Below are 15,770 nucleotides of genomic sequence, written 5' to 3'. Positions count from 1 at the left end.
ATCATAAACACGTTCAGTCAGTCAACTTTGTCATTTGTGTGCTTAACTGTGTGGTTCAACACACCTGACTGGTTTCTGATAATAAATGCAATATTTTCATGGTCATTGATGGGGAAAGAATATAAAAAAAAACAATGAGAAGAAGGGAGTGTGGAAACAACAACGCTAGAAAAATTATATTAATAGAAACAAAATAGCGTAAGGGAAGTTTTTTACCCCGAGCATTGCCTCTCAGGCAAAACCTCTGCCCAGGAAGAGGAAGTCCGCCTTATCCTTGCCTTTAATCTGCTGAATGATGAGCGTGATTGGTGGAGCCGGTTGGGGACGGTCCACAGCCTGTGAGACTGAGCTCGGGGAGATAAAACCCTCAGTCTGGTGAGAGGGGATGAGGAGGATTAGTGAAGATTACAGAGCAGTTTATAACAGAAGAGAAGAAGAAGAAGCGAGCACACACACTCACCCTAACCCCCACATACACACACCCGGAAAAAACTGGACCCAACTGGACCAGGACAGATGCAGTGAATTGGGGCCAACTTGTCTAAGAAGATTTTAACTGACTGAGCTAGGTGGAGGTGGAGGAGGAAGAGGAGAAAGTGGCGGAGGTGGAGGGTTAAGGTGGACTGAACTAGTGTGAGCTGGTCTGGGAAACAGGGAGTGTTCTGGATGGACGGTTTCCAGGCATACGGGGCGGGGAAGGCCGGTGGAGCCTTTGACCCTCTGACCTTCTTCCGACAGCCTCAGACGGTGGTGAGGATCCTCTGCTGGGTGAGTCCAATGATAATGGAAGCACTTAACATCCAATGGTTAAACTAATGTAAAGATATTCCTGGAGTCACCTGAGTGCCCTACAGGATTTGTACAGGTGGCAGGAGCGTCTTGCCCCATCTTAACGTAACACAGTGACAGCAAGTCACCTGCTGGCATGCTAGCTACATTAGTAAGTTATCACCTTGGAACCACCTGATTAGCATATATCATTTGTCTGGTGCCGATTGGACTGGATAACTGAGGTGGTGGTTGTTTATTTTAGATAAGTTGGTTGAGGATAATTAATAATAAATAATTCTAAATTTGGTTGGTGTATTTTATAGTTTGGTTATGTGGCTTATATCATTTTATTATGAACAGCTGTCTAACACTGTGTTGGTTTTAGTTGTTGATGAGCTGCTTAAACCTTCCTCTGAGATTCACGTCACACTTGATTCTCTCAATCACTTCACTTCATTCATGCTGGCAGTCTCTCAACGGACTAGAGGGAATCTCATTTGTGTGTTGTTGAAGCTAGTTAGACTTTACTTTGGAATTAACCACTGGAACTGCTGCTAAGTGACACTTTCGCCATAAAAGGAAGCACATGGGCATTCAGGCTATGATTGCTTTATGGATTTACTGACTCAAAAAATAACAACAACAAAAAACATTTGTCTATATTCTGCTCAGTTCAGCTGTATTTAGGTTCTCTGAGTTACTGTAGCCTTTCTGTCAGCTACAGCCGGTGTGAACTCGGTTTCACATAAACATAAACTGAAGCTCCTGACCTATACCTGAACTTTTCCTGTTAATTTTGATTAGTTTTTGTATTTTTTTCTTTTAATATTTTGTGCTTGAGTTGAGGCTTCTGGTTTTGATGCAGTTCTGGATTCAGGTCACTTCCTGTTAGTTCAGCGTGAGCGTGATTCAGTCATGAGACTGGTGTTAACATTCCCGAGGCTCAACACAAGACTCCTCAAACAAAACCTTACTGTTCAACTCTGTTGCTGCAGGGTCTAACAGAAAATGTCCAGTTCTAGTAACAGTCTTGGCTGACCATGTGGTGTTTTGGTGTACAAGATGACCCTGTAGGTTGAAGTTCAGATCAGACAGCTCGAAGACCATACAGTATATAGATGGTATGGTAGTGAGACTGGACACCTCATAAACACACCGTTTCTCTTAATTGTTCAAGTAAGATCTCACTAAGCTGAAATTCTCCTCCACGTTCTGGGAGTTGGCATCTTCTTCTTCTTCTATTGAGAATAAATTTACATGTTAGCTTCAAGCTAACTGTCTCCTCTTTGTTTTCAGTTCTTCTCTATTGTGATCCTGGGCTGTGTTGCAAATGAGGGCTACACCAACCGACCAGAGGAGGTGGAGGAGTACTGCATCTTCAACCGCAACCAGAATGCCTGCAACTATGCCATTTCCATGGGAACACTCTGCTTCCTTTGCAGCGCTGCTTTCCTAGCACTGGACGTCTATTTTCCTCAGATCAGTGGAGTGAAAGACAGGAAGAAGGCCGTCATGGCCGACATTGGCGTGTCAGGTGGGTCTCTGCCTCCTTTGCTTTAACTTCATTGACCAGCTTGTTTATTAATAACCATGTGTAGCCTGTGTTCTCTGAGTGTGTTGATAACCATGTGTGACCTGTGTTCTCTGAGTGTGTTGATAACCACATGTAACCTGTGTTCTCTGAGTGTGTTAATAACCATGTGTAACCTGTGTTCTCTGAGTGTGGTGATAACCATGTGTAACCTGTGTTCTCTGAGTGTGTTAATAACCATGTGTAACCTGTGTTCTCTGGGTGTGTTAATAACCATGTGTAACCTCTGATCCCCAAGTGTGTTGATAACAATGTGTAACCTGTGTTCTCCGAGAGTGTTATTAACTAGGCGTAACTTGCATTCACTGAGTGTTAATCACCATGCGTAACCTGTGAGTGTGTTAATAACCATGTGTAACCTCTGTTCTCTGAGTGTGTTAATAACCATGTGTAACCTCTGTTCTCCAAGTGTGTTAATAACCATGCATAAACTGCGTTCTCTGTGTTAATAACCAGGTTTTACCTGTGTTCTTTGCAGCCTTCTGGTGTCTGGTGTGGTTTGTGGGGTTCTGTTTTCTTGCCAATCAGTGGCAGGTTTCAAAAGAAGAAGACAATCCACTGAAAGAGGGAGCAGATGCAGCCAGAGCCGCCATTGTCTTCTCTTTCTTCTCCATCTTCACCTGGGTATGTACCTGCACACTGTCTCCTGATAAGCTCACGTGAAGTGGCAGCAGGTCCCAAACTGAATATCATTGATAAGTTATTGTCATGTAGCATGTAGTCAAGGTTTGGTAAGACAACATCGAGACAAATAGATCTGTCGGGTGTGAATGCATACATCTTTACTGACAAGACTTTAAAAATAGGTTCCATATTCCCTGACACTCAGTAAACTGAAGACTACAGCTAACAATTCCAGCTGGCTTTCGGTCCAAATTATCATTGAATCATGAATTGAACATGAATAAACCTAGACAGAGTCAAAACTCAAAAGTCAACTATTTCAGTTGTATGTAGGTTGTTGTATGTATTAAATTCTAACATGTCAATTTTACGTGATTGTGATCTCTTTTGTTTTCGTATGTGCCTATGTGTGTGTATGTGTGTGACATGTTGTGTGTAGGGAGGTCTCACTCTGCTGGCTTTGGAGCGCCTGAAGAGAGTCTCCTATGAAGAAGAATACAACAAACTCTTCATCCCTCCTCTTGCCTGACACACACCCAAACACACACACACACACACACACCTAACTTGACCTGTTTCCTTTAGCTAATCACAGTCAAGTGTTCCTGTGATTCCTGTTTACTTTTAGCTCAGTATGAACTCTAAGTGCCTTCAACCAAAGTGCCTTCTCATTACCATGGTGACAAAGTGATGCTGTTTTTCCCTCCTCAGATGTTGGAAGTGATTCATGGACTTCATGGTGTTTTTGTTACAGTGTTATCACAACCTATGATGTGATGTCATTGTGTGTTGTCTGTGACGATTCACTGTCATCCAGGTTATGGTGTAACCAAAAACCATTTTAAAAAAAAAGGCAACTGGACTTATACAGTTTTTTGAGAAGACGTTCTGCCACTCATTTGAGTAGCTTCTTGAGTTATAAGGACTGGTGGGAAGTTGAAGTTTAAACTCTTTAACCCATCAGAAATTTAAGTGCAAATATGCACAGAAGCTTCCTGCTGGTCTTTAAAATAGATAGATGACTTGATTGTATTTCAGCACATTTTATTTCCAATACAGCAGACTCACGACATGCGTGTGTGTTTTTTTGTTTTGTTTTTTTGCTTGTTTGTTTGTTTTTTATTTGTGAACAGTGTGATTTTTTCCTGATTGACTGTGAAGGGGCTCTTCCATTTAATGTGCATGAGGACCGTGACTTCCTGTTTGTCTGCAGGCGCTCCAGTGTCTGCTGGGCGCCCACAGGTTCAAACTGGGAGCCGACTCCGTCACCTACAACCAGGAGTACGTCGACCCCAACCCTCAGGAGCCTGTGGAGACCTTCCCCACAGAGGAGTAAAGCCCTCACTTAAACTCTGTTGCACTCTGGGTAGTTTTGTGTTCTATGATCATATTCAGCGAACCTCCTTATGACAACGTGTTCTGGAACTCTAAAGGCACACACTTCCATTTTAAAACATTAAAAAATATATGTAACCAGTGTTTTCATTCTTCAGCGTTTCATTACCAGCCAACAAGAATCATTTTATGACAAGAAAAACACAAACTTGTTAATAATCCTGACTGACACACCCAAATTAGCTCATTGGCTAATATTAGCTTTGCAGTTTACACAATTGATTCTTAACAGTGATATTTCATCCAAAAACTAAAGCTAGCAGCATTCGGCAAATTCTGGATTTGGATTGGCTCAATGTTGACTTTATTTCCTGAGCCTTCTGAACCTTCACTGAAATCAGCTTCTGGGAGGCTGCAGCTCCTCCTGCTGGTTGGAGGAGTAAATAAACTCTTCTTCATGCAGCTTAATAAACCTTTTCCCCCTTTTACATCAAAGCATTCACCCCAGATAAACAGAAAAATACACAGACAATGAACAGTACAGTGTGTGTGTGTGTTAATGGTGCTATAGTATGTTTTTTTTTTTATGTCTGAGTAGAGACGCTGAGTCTGAAGTGTTTGTGTTTGTCTGATAATAAACAACATAAACGTGGTGTCAAGTTGTTTGTGGGAACTTCCATTATTTTAAACACAGACATGAAACAGAACACATACTTTGAAATAGATCAAATCTGCTCTCAGTGAAACAACGTATATGACAAAGCGGCAGCAGCAGCAGTGTGGGTCTGAATACTCTTGTCCGAAATGTTCTGAAGCTTCCTTGAAAAAACTTGAAAAAAAATAAAATAATTCTTTTAGAAGACGAAAATATTTCCTTCTCCTGGAGTTAAAATAAAGCATCAATGACCCAATGAATCACTAAGATCAATTAATGAACAACATATTTAGCTGTGTGCAGGGCCGGCTCTTGGCATAGGCGATACAGGTGGTTGCCTACAGCGCCATCTGCTGAAGGGGCACCGCTAACTTTCTATGCCCAGTCACCCTCCATTGTGTGTTCTCTCTTGAAAATGATAAATAAAATGTGGTGCCGCTGAGTCACATGACGGGTGCGCACCTCAGGGTCAGAGAGATCAGAGCTCAGGTCACGGACAGGTGACGGTTTTGTTATTTACGAGCTGAAAAGGCCGTCCAAGTCATCGGGTGCGCAGAACTGAAAGAGAAGAAAAGAGGAGGAGAAGAGGAAGTTGCAATATAAAGGTAACGTTAGGCTGTACCATTTTTTTTTTTTAAATTATGCCGTTTTGTGTGAAGACATTTTCTGCTTGCTGGCTACACTGTGTTTAATGTGAAATGCATCTCCCTGTATGTCCGGTCTGATTTGGTGTTTAATTTCAGTTTCATCACATCATCTTTATGTTTGGTCGAGTTGAAAATTAATTTTACCATAGTCATCACTAGTATTAACAAATGTGTGCCCACTGACACAGTTGCTGCTGCTGGTGCTTAGTTCTCCTACCGTCTTATCACGTTTGATATTGTGCTATAATTCTTCTTATTACTTGTTTTTGCTTGTAATGTAATACGTTTACAGACACCTCAAACACTTTCTGGAGAGAAGCCTTCTGATCACACATCCACAGAAAACACCACTCTCTCAAGCATGTAAGTTTATCCAATTGTTTGTGGTCTCTGACACCCTACTATGTTATTGTTGTTGTTACCGAATGGTACAACCTTGTTAGTAATGCCAGTAAGATTTATTAAGTGAAATTGAATGACACAACAAACTTAATGCAGTGGTGTGACAGTATGGATGTGCTCTGTTTGAAGTCAGGCGTCATGTAGCAGCAGCAGCAGCAGCAGCAGCAGCACTACCACGTCAACCACATCATCCACCTCTGCAAGTCAGCATGAAGCAGGTGAGTTCTGCAATTAAATCTTACAGTCACATTACTGAACAATACAACTGTTATTCCTAATTTATGCTTCGCCTAGGGCACTAACTTAGGTAGAGCTGGCTCTGGCTGTATGCTATTTATGGATTCAGTATTGCTGTGACTCAGAGTTTGTCTGACTGGTGGATGCTACTGTTGAACGAGCTTTAAACTTAAGTTTCAGGCTGAGTCAGAGCCGAGTCAGCGTTTACAGTCTGAATGTGTGCTTGAAAGTGAAAATGATCACAGCTGACTGAAACACATGTTCGCTCCCTGTTTAAAATGCTCTGCTTTTGTGTTGAGTGTGAAAACACAGTATACTGAACACGGGAACATATACAGTGTCCCTAAAAAGCTTTTTTTGCATCCTTCAGAATTTTCCTCATTTCTAAATAAAAATGACTCTAAACATCAGTGGATTTTCTCATTGTGAAAATAGACAATGGGAATCCAGTCAAACAAATCAAACATAAATATGATGTGTGGACACCCACCGTCATCTCACTGTGGATCAGCCTGCAGGAGAGACTCGGGGCTGTAGAGACTCATGTTTTTATTCGGGCTTTTAAATGATTTTAATTCTTCTTAATTCTATTTTATCACATTTGATTTTTATTTATGTCATTAGTGTTTTACACGGCTTATTTTAAAATTCAAGTATTTTTTTATTTACTTTTATAACCCATGTTACTGGATAAAGTGTGTTTTAACTTATTTACTTATTTTTTGTTTTTCTTCCTTTTTTTATTACCACCTCTTACAGTTTTAGTCTTTTGGTTCTCTAGTGTTTCCTCATGGTGGTCTGTCACACCATCTGTTGTGTCCCTCTATGTGTATATACGGAGGGTGGGGTGAGGGGTCTTGATTTTGTTTCTTCTTGTAATGTTTTATGCTTTTATTTGTATGAAGAGCTTTGGGTTGGATTTTCTTGTATGAAAAGTGCTATATAAATAAAGTTTGATTTGATTAAAGCGGTTCTATGTCAAGGAAATGTCTAAAATTCCACTAAATCGCCATAGATGACTGTTCAGCAGTTGCCGGAAATGTTTAGTCGCTGTCATTAGCTCCGTTTCCATTACACATTTTTTCGCAAATTAAAGGATATTTCTGAAATTTTGCTAAAGTTCCATAGTTCTCTTAAATTCTCATCACGTCAGACTTCTCTTTGAATGAGTGTAATATTTCTGATTCGTTTGTTTGATTTGCGTGTCTTTGTATATCTTCAGCTGTGGTTGTTTTTTTTTTATCTTCCCTCATCTTCACTTCACTTTTGAGTTTGAGAATTTCTATGCAGAAATGTGAAAAACTGTATAGCTACTGTTAATGCTCGGAGGTAGCCGATGTGTATCAGTGGAAAACATTTGAAACATTTTAACAATTTTTCATCCTGCTTCTGGAGCCTGGCTGCACTAATTGGTCTGATGAAGAACACCTGCACTCACCAGACGTCACTGAACTACATGCTGTCAAACCAACAACAAGAAAACGCTCTGGGGTGCTGTTTGACACCCAGGCAACAAGCAAACACAAGAACAAAACCACAACAAGTCTGTCAGCGAGCGTCGATTCCAGGACAAGTTTGAACCAGGTTTGTCAGTCGGTCTCCTCAGTTTGAAGTCTCACACAGTTTTAACGACGCGACTCTAATGAGGAAGAGACTCTGAGTCAACATGAAGGTTTCTGATAAAGCTGCAGACGACTCAGCTAAAATAGATGTGGTGAGTCACTGCTGCACCCACTCACTCTGTTTACAGTTTACTCGGTGTTTACGGTGTGCGCCAAAGAGTACAAACCATTAGTTTTATAGTTTTTGTGATGCTTTAATACAAAACGGTTGAACAGTACAAAAAATAGAACATAAAAATATAATTAGAAATCTTAATAAATAAATTAAATTATTAATAAATAAACAAACTGAAATAATACTGTAGACAACCAAATTAGCGTGCAAGGCCTCAGGCGTTAACCCAGGTGTCGCACTTGTCTCCAGCTGAAGCAGGTCTCGTGTCTCTGCAGGGTGGACTTCATGACCCGGAGCAGGTCTCTCCTCATGGCCATCCAACCACAAGAGGCACTGTCCTGTAACACACATACACAGATTTGAGATCGGTGCACGCACTGTAGACTGACGTTTTATTTTGGAAAACTAGTTTGGAAAACTGAACATCGAATCAGTTCATATGTTAGTCGGTCTTTGTTTACCTGATCTTCAATAACAGCTGTCACGTTAGTGAAGTACGAAGAGATGGCACTGGAGTCATTCACGCTGGATAACTGGTGAAGGAATGAATACATGGATTAATGGACAGACGGATGAAGGAATCAATCAAAGAATGAATTAATTAAATGGGGTTTGCCAGATACAGGATATACCTGTATACGTTTAATTAACATGACCTCCACTACTTTTGTTCACACTGAGCTCACTACTTGAAATGTTGATCAAATTCTTCCTAATGATTTCTGTTTCATGTCATTAGCAGATCACAACAACTTCCGCTTGTAGAGCCGACTGGCGTTAATTTATCACTTTTTAGATACTAAAAGTAGCTTAAAGCTGTTTTGATGCGACTAGAAGTGGACTGAAACGCGGTTTAACAGAGTCAGGACGGTTCTGGTACTTACACAGCTGCCAGCCTTGACCAGGCGGTTCTGCAGGTTCAGGAAATTGTCAAGTTTCTTTTTATCCCAGGTGGTTCCAACTGGTAAATCGTACTCCTGGAAAATGAGCTCTGCACCCCGCAGGGACTCGAACAAAGCCCACAACGCCTGATGACACTGCAACGAAGCAATCAGACATCAGAGAATTCAACCAGGGGGCTTACTAAAAAAAAAAACTAGACATATAAAATCCAGCACGGTGATTGGCTGAAAGGTCCTGGTGAGGTCAGTGACTTACTTGATCATCACTGGATCTGGATTCAGGGACGGCGGTGTCTGGGAAGGAGATGTTGGCGTTGTATTGCAGACACTCGATGGGAAACGGTCCCGCCTACAAGACAGACAGTCCAACTTTATCAACAGCTGACCATCTAGCAGAATGTTTAGCTACACACTGAGAGTCATTAAAGGCTGAAAGCAGCTATAGGTAGCGTTCATTGAGGGTTTGAGGTCTTACCAGGTCTCTGAGCAAGTGGAGGGCGTTCTCAGCCACTTTTCCTAGCATTTGACATGTCGGCATGGCTACCACTGTCAGCTGTACGCTGCAGAGATGCAGGAGGATGAAGAGGACAAAAGACGTCGTCATGGTTCTGGGTTTGGTGTTGTTGGTCCTGGATCTTCGGTGGTTTCGGTCTGGTGTGAGATATGTGCTGTGTGAGCCAGCAGCTTCAGGTGACTTCAGGTATCCTGGAAGAGAGAGCACCAGATTGGTTATATATTGTCATTAATCAGCCAATAAGAGACCACTGTGAGTCACGAAATCTAGATCCAGCCCAATAGACCTGGAGCAGGATTCCCGCCAGATGTGTCACTACAGGTTCACATAATTTTTTTTTTTTTTTTCGCCACCAACAGGAAAAAAATTATTTAGATATTTTATTTTGAAATCCCAATTTCCACAAAAACCTCACTAGAGCTTAGAAAGCTCATGTTCGTCCAACAGAAACTAACATTCAGGATTAAAAACAACGAGCTGTCTGAACATGTTCCTCGATAATGAATGACTAAACTGGTTTACATATAATTACACATTATTATGAGCGATGGTGGTGAGTATTTTATATTGTGGCACCAAGCACACGGTATAACAGCAGGTAAGATATCTCTACTTATCTATTTGCTTTTTTGTTTGCCTTAAAGACAAAAAAAAATCCAACAATACACATCCAAAAGTATTTGAACAAGTAAAGATGGAAGCTTTATGCCTGCATTCAGATGTAGAACTATACAAAACTATACAAATCACACAGCGCTGCAAAAAGAGTGCAAAAATTCAAGAAATGCATTGATTTCAGGAGAAATATACACAACATGACCAAAGATATTGCGACAGTCCTTCAACCAGATATTTCCCTTAAATATGCGCAAAGTTTTCAAAGTACGTGGAGCTTTGTTGCGTTTCTGTTCATTTGAATGTCCCTGAAACAGGAAGTGACTTTACAGGTTATTATTAATATTAATAATTCAGGCTAGTTAAGTGATAATCATATCAAAGGTGAACTCTGACCTGCGAGTCTGTCAGCTGGACATCAAACTGAGAAATCACTGTGCAGTCACCGTGTGTCGGGTGAATATTTGTAGGCCGGCAGAGTGACGTATCGGACACTCGGCTGCCATTAGACGTAATAACGCGACACTCTTTCCAGGCAGTAGGATTTCCAAGCGGCAGCGCTCGCAAAGTTTGAGCGCTGGAACAGAGATGGAAATATTTGTCACCATGAACCAAACGCTGCGTTGCAAGACCACACTTTGGGTTTCGGGGCAGCTAACGGCAGGTGGGGACGCAAGCGAACATCAGCCGAAAAGCGCATCTCAGAGCGTCATTAGAGGACTGAGCGGAAACTTCACGTTCAGCTTTTAATCAAGAAGTAAAGGGCCCGAAAGCGAGAAGGCTTAGTCACACTCATCACTGATTCCCAAACTATTCAGGGCTCGACTCATATTTCGGTCTGAGATGCTCTGAAATGAAACTTAGTTTTTCTACGCTAGTGGCAAATGTTTCCACCTGAAACTTGCTGGGAAGATCTACTGCCTGGAACAGTTTTCATTAAACCTCTTTTTATTCTAGTTTTTCAAGTAGTTTTTTAAACAGAAACAGAAAACTGTGCATTGGTCCAGATGTCCAGACAAATTAAGCAAACTCACAGTCAGCGTTAGTGGTGGTCTTCAAGGATCTGGAGCTTGTGGAGGTCTTGAAGGTCTTGGAGCTTGTGAAGGTCTTGAAGGATCTGGAGCTTCTTGAGGTCTTGAAGGATCTGGAGCTTCTTGAGGTCTTGGAGGATCTGGAGCTTCTTGAGGTCTTGAAGGTCCTGAAGGTCCTTATCTGATTATTGTGATTGTTGTGAGGATCTCTTGTAAAGTTGTGGTTTAAATAATCCCTCATCCTACCTAGAGATAAAAAGAAACTAAAGAAAAAAAAAAATTCTTCGAAAATTGGAAATTTCCCTTTTCGTCCCTCACCTCAAAAACTCACCCCCCCTGTCCCCGCCCACAGATGAGGTTTGCTCTGAAAGCTGACAGATATTGAGAGCTAAACCGATTCCAAATAAATAAATAGACTAATTAATATTAATGAAATACATTAAATACACTCAATAAATTAATTAATCAAATTAGATTAATTAAAGGGATAAATTACTCTTGACAGTTAATAAGCAGCATTCAAATGAAATTAACTGGAGGATTCTTTTTTATTTTATTTTATTTTTTCCAAGTTTTAATGATTGTTACAGTTTGGATAAAGGTGTAATTATTATACAGTTGATTTTTTAAAACTTTTCTGACCTATTCCAGTGCATGCTTAGTCAGTCAATTATTATTATTATTTTTGTGTATGTGTGTGTGTGTGTTTAGTTTGGAAACAGTGAAATAATCGCTGTGTCAACTTTCCCACTTAGAGTATGGCGTATCCTCGTCGCTTAACAAACAAAGTAATACTCTTCTGTAACAGGATGCGGTCTAACCCCCGAAAGGCTCAGTTTACATTTACAGAGAAGAGAATGAGTGAAAAGAGGAAAGACCGAGGGGAGACACAAGAAGACAGGAAGCCCCAGTCACATTTTGGCAGAACAGAAAGCAGAAAGGAAGCACGAAACTGAATGAGAATGTGAATGACTTCACGTTGTAGAGAAATGTGCTGAGGAAAGTCTGTGGCCGTTCACTTTCCAGTTCACCTTGAAAAGGGAAAACTCAGCTGATTCAGCGCATTTTCTGACTGATCACTTAGTTGCCCTGCACACTCTGACTGCAGCAACTTTGCGTTTTATTGGGAAGTGAAACGTAACTTTGTCGGCTGGACAGAGTCAGGCTTACTCTGGAGAACAAGTCACAAAGTCTGACAAGATCATAACTCAAATCTAACAGCAAGCCCCTATAAACATCTACATTTTAACTGCATTTGAACTACTAAGAAAAAACTTGAGGCAAATAAAAGGTGATCAGTGACTGTGCAGGGTCGAAATACCCAACAACAAAGTAGAAGGTTCGGGGACCTGTGGACTCAGTCACCTTGGTAACTGCATGTAGATCATGCAGCAAGCACCTTTTTTCAGTAAACTGTTTTTTATTTTCTTTTTTATTTTACACATTATTTTCTCAAGTATAGCAAATATTTCTTCAAAAAATGATTCAAAATGCTGCAACAGCGCTGACGGGAATTAACAAGAGAGATCATATTACTCCAGTTTTAGCTTCTCGTCATTTTATCCCTTTAAAATCTAGACTAGAATTAGACAAAATCCTCCTCCACACAAACAAGATCCTCAAAGTCCATCCAATCTCCATTATATCTTAAAGACCTTATTGTCCCATATCATATCTTAAGTGTAATAACTGCACTCGTTGAAAGGGGCACCACCTACAGAGTACGCTGTACACTGTAAGAATAAATCAATTAATACTGGATTAATATTAATTATTAGTAATTAATCAATCTCATCATATCTGAGGCATCAGCTCTCAGTACAGGGATCATCTATTTTCAGCTCACAAGGACCTTTCTGACAATGACTTAAGTGAAATAAGTGGTTTAGTTAAAATGGTGAATAGTGAATAATAAACAATATGATGAATGATATAACAGTAATAGAAAATGATGAGAATACCTAAGTAAATGAGTTTAACTAAAGTGAGAAGTATGAACAAATATGAGTAGGCAAATGGAACCTAATTTCTTAAAATAATGATGTAGATTTGGTTTAAGTTTCTCTAATTATCATCAACACTCATCAACTCTGCTCAGATATGAAGGTGATAGTCTACTTATGGGAAATCCTTGGATGCCACTCCAAACAACTGGATCGGGTGACCAGATGCTGTCCTGGTGAGCTCGATCTTCCACAGCGGTATCATCGAGGAAACCAGCGGTACCGAAGTGTTGAGAGCAGAGTGATGGACAGTCATCCAGGTCCGGACCTCAGCGTCAGTTGCAGCAGAGTTTTACTCAGCGTTATGTAGACAAAGTGACAACTGTGAAGTTGCCCTGTACCAGAGTATTGATAGTTAAAATAAAATTCAGCTTGTACTTTAAAAAAGTCATACGTTAAATGTGGTGAGAATAATTAAAAAATAAAACTTAAACACGCCAACTGGCAGGCAATAAAAACTTCGAGTTAAAAATAAAAAGTATCACAAAGACAAAAACTAACTGAGAGAGAACAAAACTAGAACTGGATTGCGAGAGAGAAGAGAACAAGAATTAGACTAAGACTGGCCAGGCATTAGTTTATCATCATGTCTCCAGGGTGCGTCATTTTGTTGCTAAATCGATCTTCGTGCCTTTTAGGATGATTTACACATGATTCATTCTTTCATTTTCTATGACTTTCCTCTGTATCCTAATTCATATAAGTAAATAATAACAGTAAGCAACACTAAGTAATATCAAGATGAAGGAAAGGTAGATCATATTTGGGCTAGGCTATCCAGTCTTGCTTTGCAGAATATAGTATTAAAACGCTATGACAGTATTACTTGTTAAGATTACATTCTAAAGACATTTCTTTAACTAGCCTCTGGATGGTAGTATGGCTTCATGGTGGAGACTTATGATTAAAACGCTCAGGGGATAACTTTATCAAATTTCAACAACAGCAGTCCTGTCCATTATGGACCGTCCCAAGAAGTGACCCATCCTGGTGGGTCAGGGGAGAAATAAAATGTTCTCCTACATCATACTAATAGATAACTTTGATCTCAAAGTGCAGGTTTACTTGGATTCATGAGGCAGACACCCTCCCTGCTTTTAATATCAGGCTTAAGACTTTTAGTTAGCTGGAGGATGATGCAGCTCCCATCCTCTTAATTTCTTCTCTGTTGCTAGTTTTGCACTGTGTTTCCCTCTCTCCTCTCCCTTCCTCCCCCATCTTCTTGTGAGTGTCTCTGGCCTGGAGTTTCCGACATGTGTAGCTTCATAAACCATCATCAACCCGCCCAGTGTTCGTGGCCTCCTGCAGCTACCCACTCCTACCTGAATGAACAATGCTCTAACCTGCCTATGATTCCTCTTATTCTCTCAAACTGTCTCATCATCAGCTATATCCCGTATCTGTATTATCATTCTATAGCTGGGATTTCCTTGCCTTCATTCTTGCTCTGGAGGTTTCACGCCTGTTTTTTTAAAGCGTCTTGAGACATTGTTATTGACGCTATGTAAATAAAATTTAACTGAACCATGTCGCTCAAACAATACATGACACTCCTAATGCTCTCAGTGTGGGTCTCGTCTCCGTCTCAGTGCAGGAATTCCTGGCATGTCTCTTAATCTGTCCTCCAGTCTTCGTTCCTTGAGGCTGCTGTTCAGTGCATGCAGGGTATTATTGTTGATGGTGGGGTCCGTGGTCTGCATTCTGTTGAGCTGTGTAATTGTTTCTCGTGGAGTTGTGTGTTGTGTATACTTTCTGCTATGTGTGCCAGGTGTCATGTACATGGTTTGTGTGTGAATGAGGTATTTTAATGAGTTGTGTTGACAGAGTTATGTCTAGTGTAGTGTCTAGTGTGACTGGCGCGTGGCCAAGCATGTAGTAGGTAGTAGTAGTAGTAGTTGTCTTGATCCGTGCAGACCTAGTTGGTGAAAATTGCCAAACTTGCGGTGGGAGCAACGTGATGCATCGTGCCAATTACTGCTCCGGAACACACAATGGGGTCAAGGTGGACATTAAAGTTTAAAGTAAAGAGTTTTTGATAAGTCATAGTCTAACCATCATTGGAGTGATTCTACAAAAACTTTATATCCCTTGAACTAAACTGATCAATTGATCTGTGTATTTGATAAATTAGATTCAGATATATATCTTGCACAATAAAACCCAACTGGTTGCTTTTTTTAAAAAAACAAAAAAACAAAACGGTTTTGTGTCTTTAAAGGCCCACATATTAAAATTTCTTTAAATACACATTAACATGAATTCAACACATTTAAGTAAAGGGATAAAGGATAATACTAGATGCAAAATGATAATAAGACAGTTCGGGGGTCCTTGGCCTGAAAAATGCTGAAGTCCCCTGATCTAAATTATTACTACTAAACTGTATAATTCATTTAATAATGACAGTAATAACTACTGATGTTATCGATACGTTACAAATACAGTGTTTCAGATATTTTATACAGTGTCTAGATATCATACACTGTCTTTAACCCTCCTGTTATGTGTTTCTCAGGAACAACAATAATATTCCTGACCCGAAACACAAATATCTGTGTCAGAAATCAATCAATCAATCAATAAATTCCAATAAACATAGTTTTTATCTCACTATTAACACCATTTCAATCATTATTAAGTGAAATGGTCGTTAACTCTCAAAGATCATGGTTCAAAGAGGATAATTCACATTTTTCATAAAAAATT

General features: G+C 40.2%; 2 protein-coding genes across 3 annotated transcripts; one reads left to right on the top strand and one right to left on the bottom strand.

Annotated features, from left to right (window-relative positions):
• Positions 1–154: 154 nt before the first annotated feature.
• On the top strand, positions 155–4,465 carry syngr1a (synaptogyrin 1a). 2 transcript variants are annotated; one of them, XM_047572529.1, is made up of 4 exons: positions 155–768; positions 2,068–2,305; positions 2,841–2,986; positions 4,200–4,465. In XM_047572529.1, the coding sequence occupies exons 1-4, from the start codon at positions 667–669 to the stop codon at positions 4,320–4,322; spliced, it is 609 nt and encodes a 202-aa protein (XP_047428485.1). In that variant the 5' UTR covers positions 155–666; the 3' UTR covers positions 4,323–4,465. The 2 variants fall into 2 exon arrangements, with proteins under 2 accessions (XP_047428485.1, XP_047428486.1); XM_047572530.1 differs by having other exon boundaries at positions 3,426–4,465.
• Positions 4,466–8,102: 3,637 nt separating this feature from the next.
• Positions 8,103–9,645, bottom strand: ifnphi2 (interferon phi 2). Its single transcript, XM_047572507.1, has 5 exons — positions 9,377–9,645; positions 9,158–9,250; positions 8,884–9,036; positions 8,461–8,532; positions 8,103–8,337 (listed from the first exon to the last, which is right to left on the bottom strand). Exons 1-5 carry the CDS (start codon positions 9,503–9,505, stop codon positions 8,221–8,223), a joined length of 564 nt encoding a protein of 187 aa, XP_047428463.1. The 5' UTR covers positions 9,506–9,645; the 3' UTR covers positions 8,103–8,220.
• Between the last annotated feature and the right edge of the window lie 6,125 nt (positions 9,646–15,770).

The sequence above is a fragment of the Mugil cephalus genome, chromosome 20 (assembly GCF_022458985.1).
Source record: "Mugil cephalus isolate CIBA_MC_2020 chromosome 20, CIBA_Mcephalus_1.1, whole genome shotgun sequence".
Classification (NCBI taxonomy): domain Eukaryota; kingdom Metazoa; phylum Chordata; class Actinopteri; order Mugiliformes; family Mugilidae; genus Mugil; species Mugil cephalus.
The sequence above is the reverse complement of the archived record's forward strand: the minus strand, read 5'-3'. Positions and strand labels throughout refer to the sequence as shown.

Bases quoted from the DNA above. Each gene is read 5' to 3' on its own strand.
- ifnphi2 (XM_047572507.1), bottom strand. From the start codon at position 9,505: ATGACGACGTCTTTTGTCCTCTTCATCCTCCTGCATCTCTGCAGCGTA. The intron at 9,251-9,376 runs GTAAGACCTCAA...TCTGTCTTGTAG, and splicing joins TCCACTTGCTCAGAGACCTG to GCGGGACCGTTTCCCATCGA. The intron at 8,338-8,460 runs GTAAACAAAGAC...TGTGTGTTACAG, and splicing joins CAGCTGTTATTGAAGATCAG to GACAGTGCCTCTTGTGGTTG.
- syngr1a (XM_047572529.1), top strand. From the start codon at position 667: ATGGACGGTTTCCAGGCATACGGGGCGGGGAAGGCCGGTGGAGCCTTT. The intron at 2,306-2,840 runs GTGGGTCTCTGC...TGTTCTTTGCAG, and splicing joins GGCCGACATTGGCGTGTCAG to CCTTCTGGTGTCTGGTGTGG. The intron at 2,987-4,199 runs GTATGTACCTGC...GTTTGTCTGCAG, and splicing joins TCTTCTCCATCTTCACCTGG to GCGCTCCAGTGTCTGCTGGG.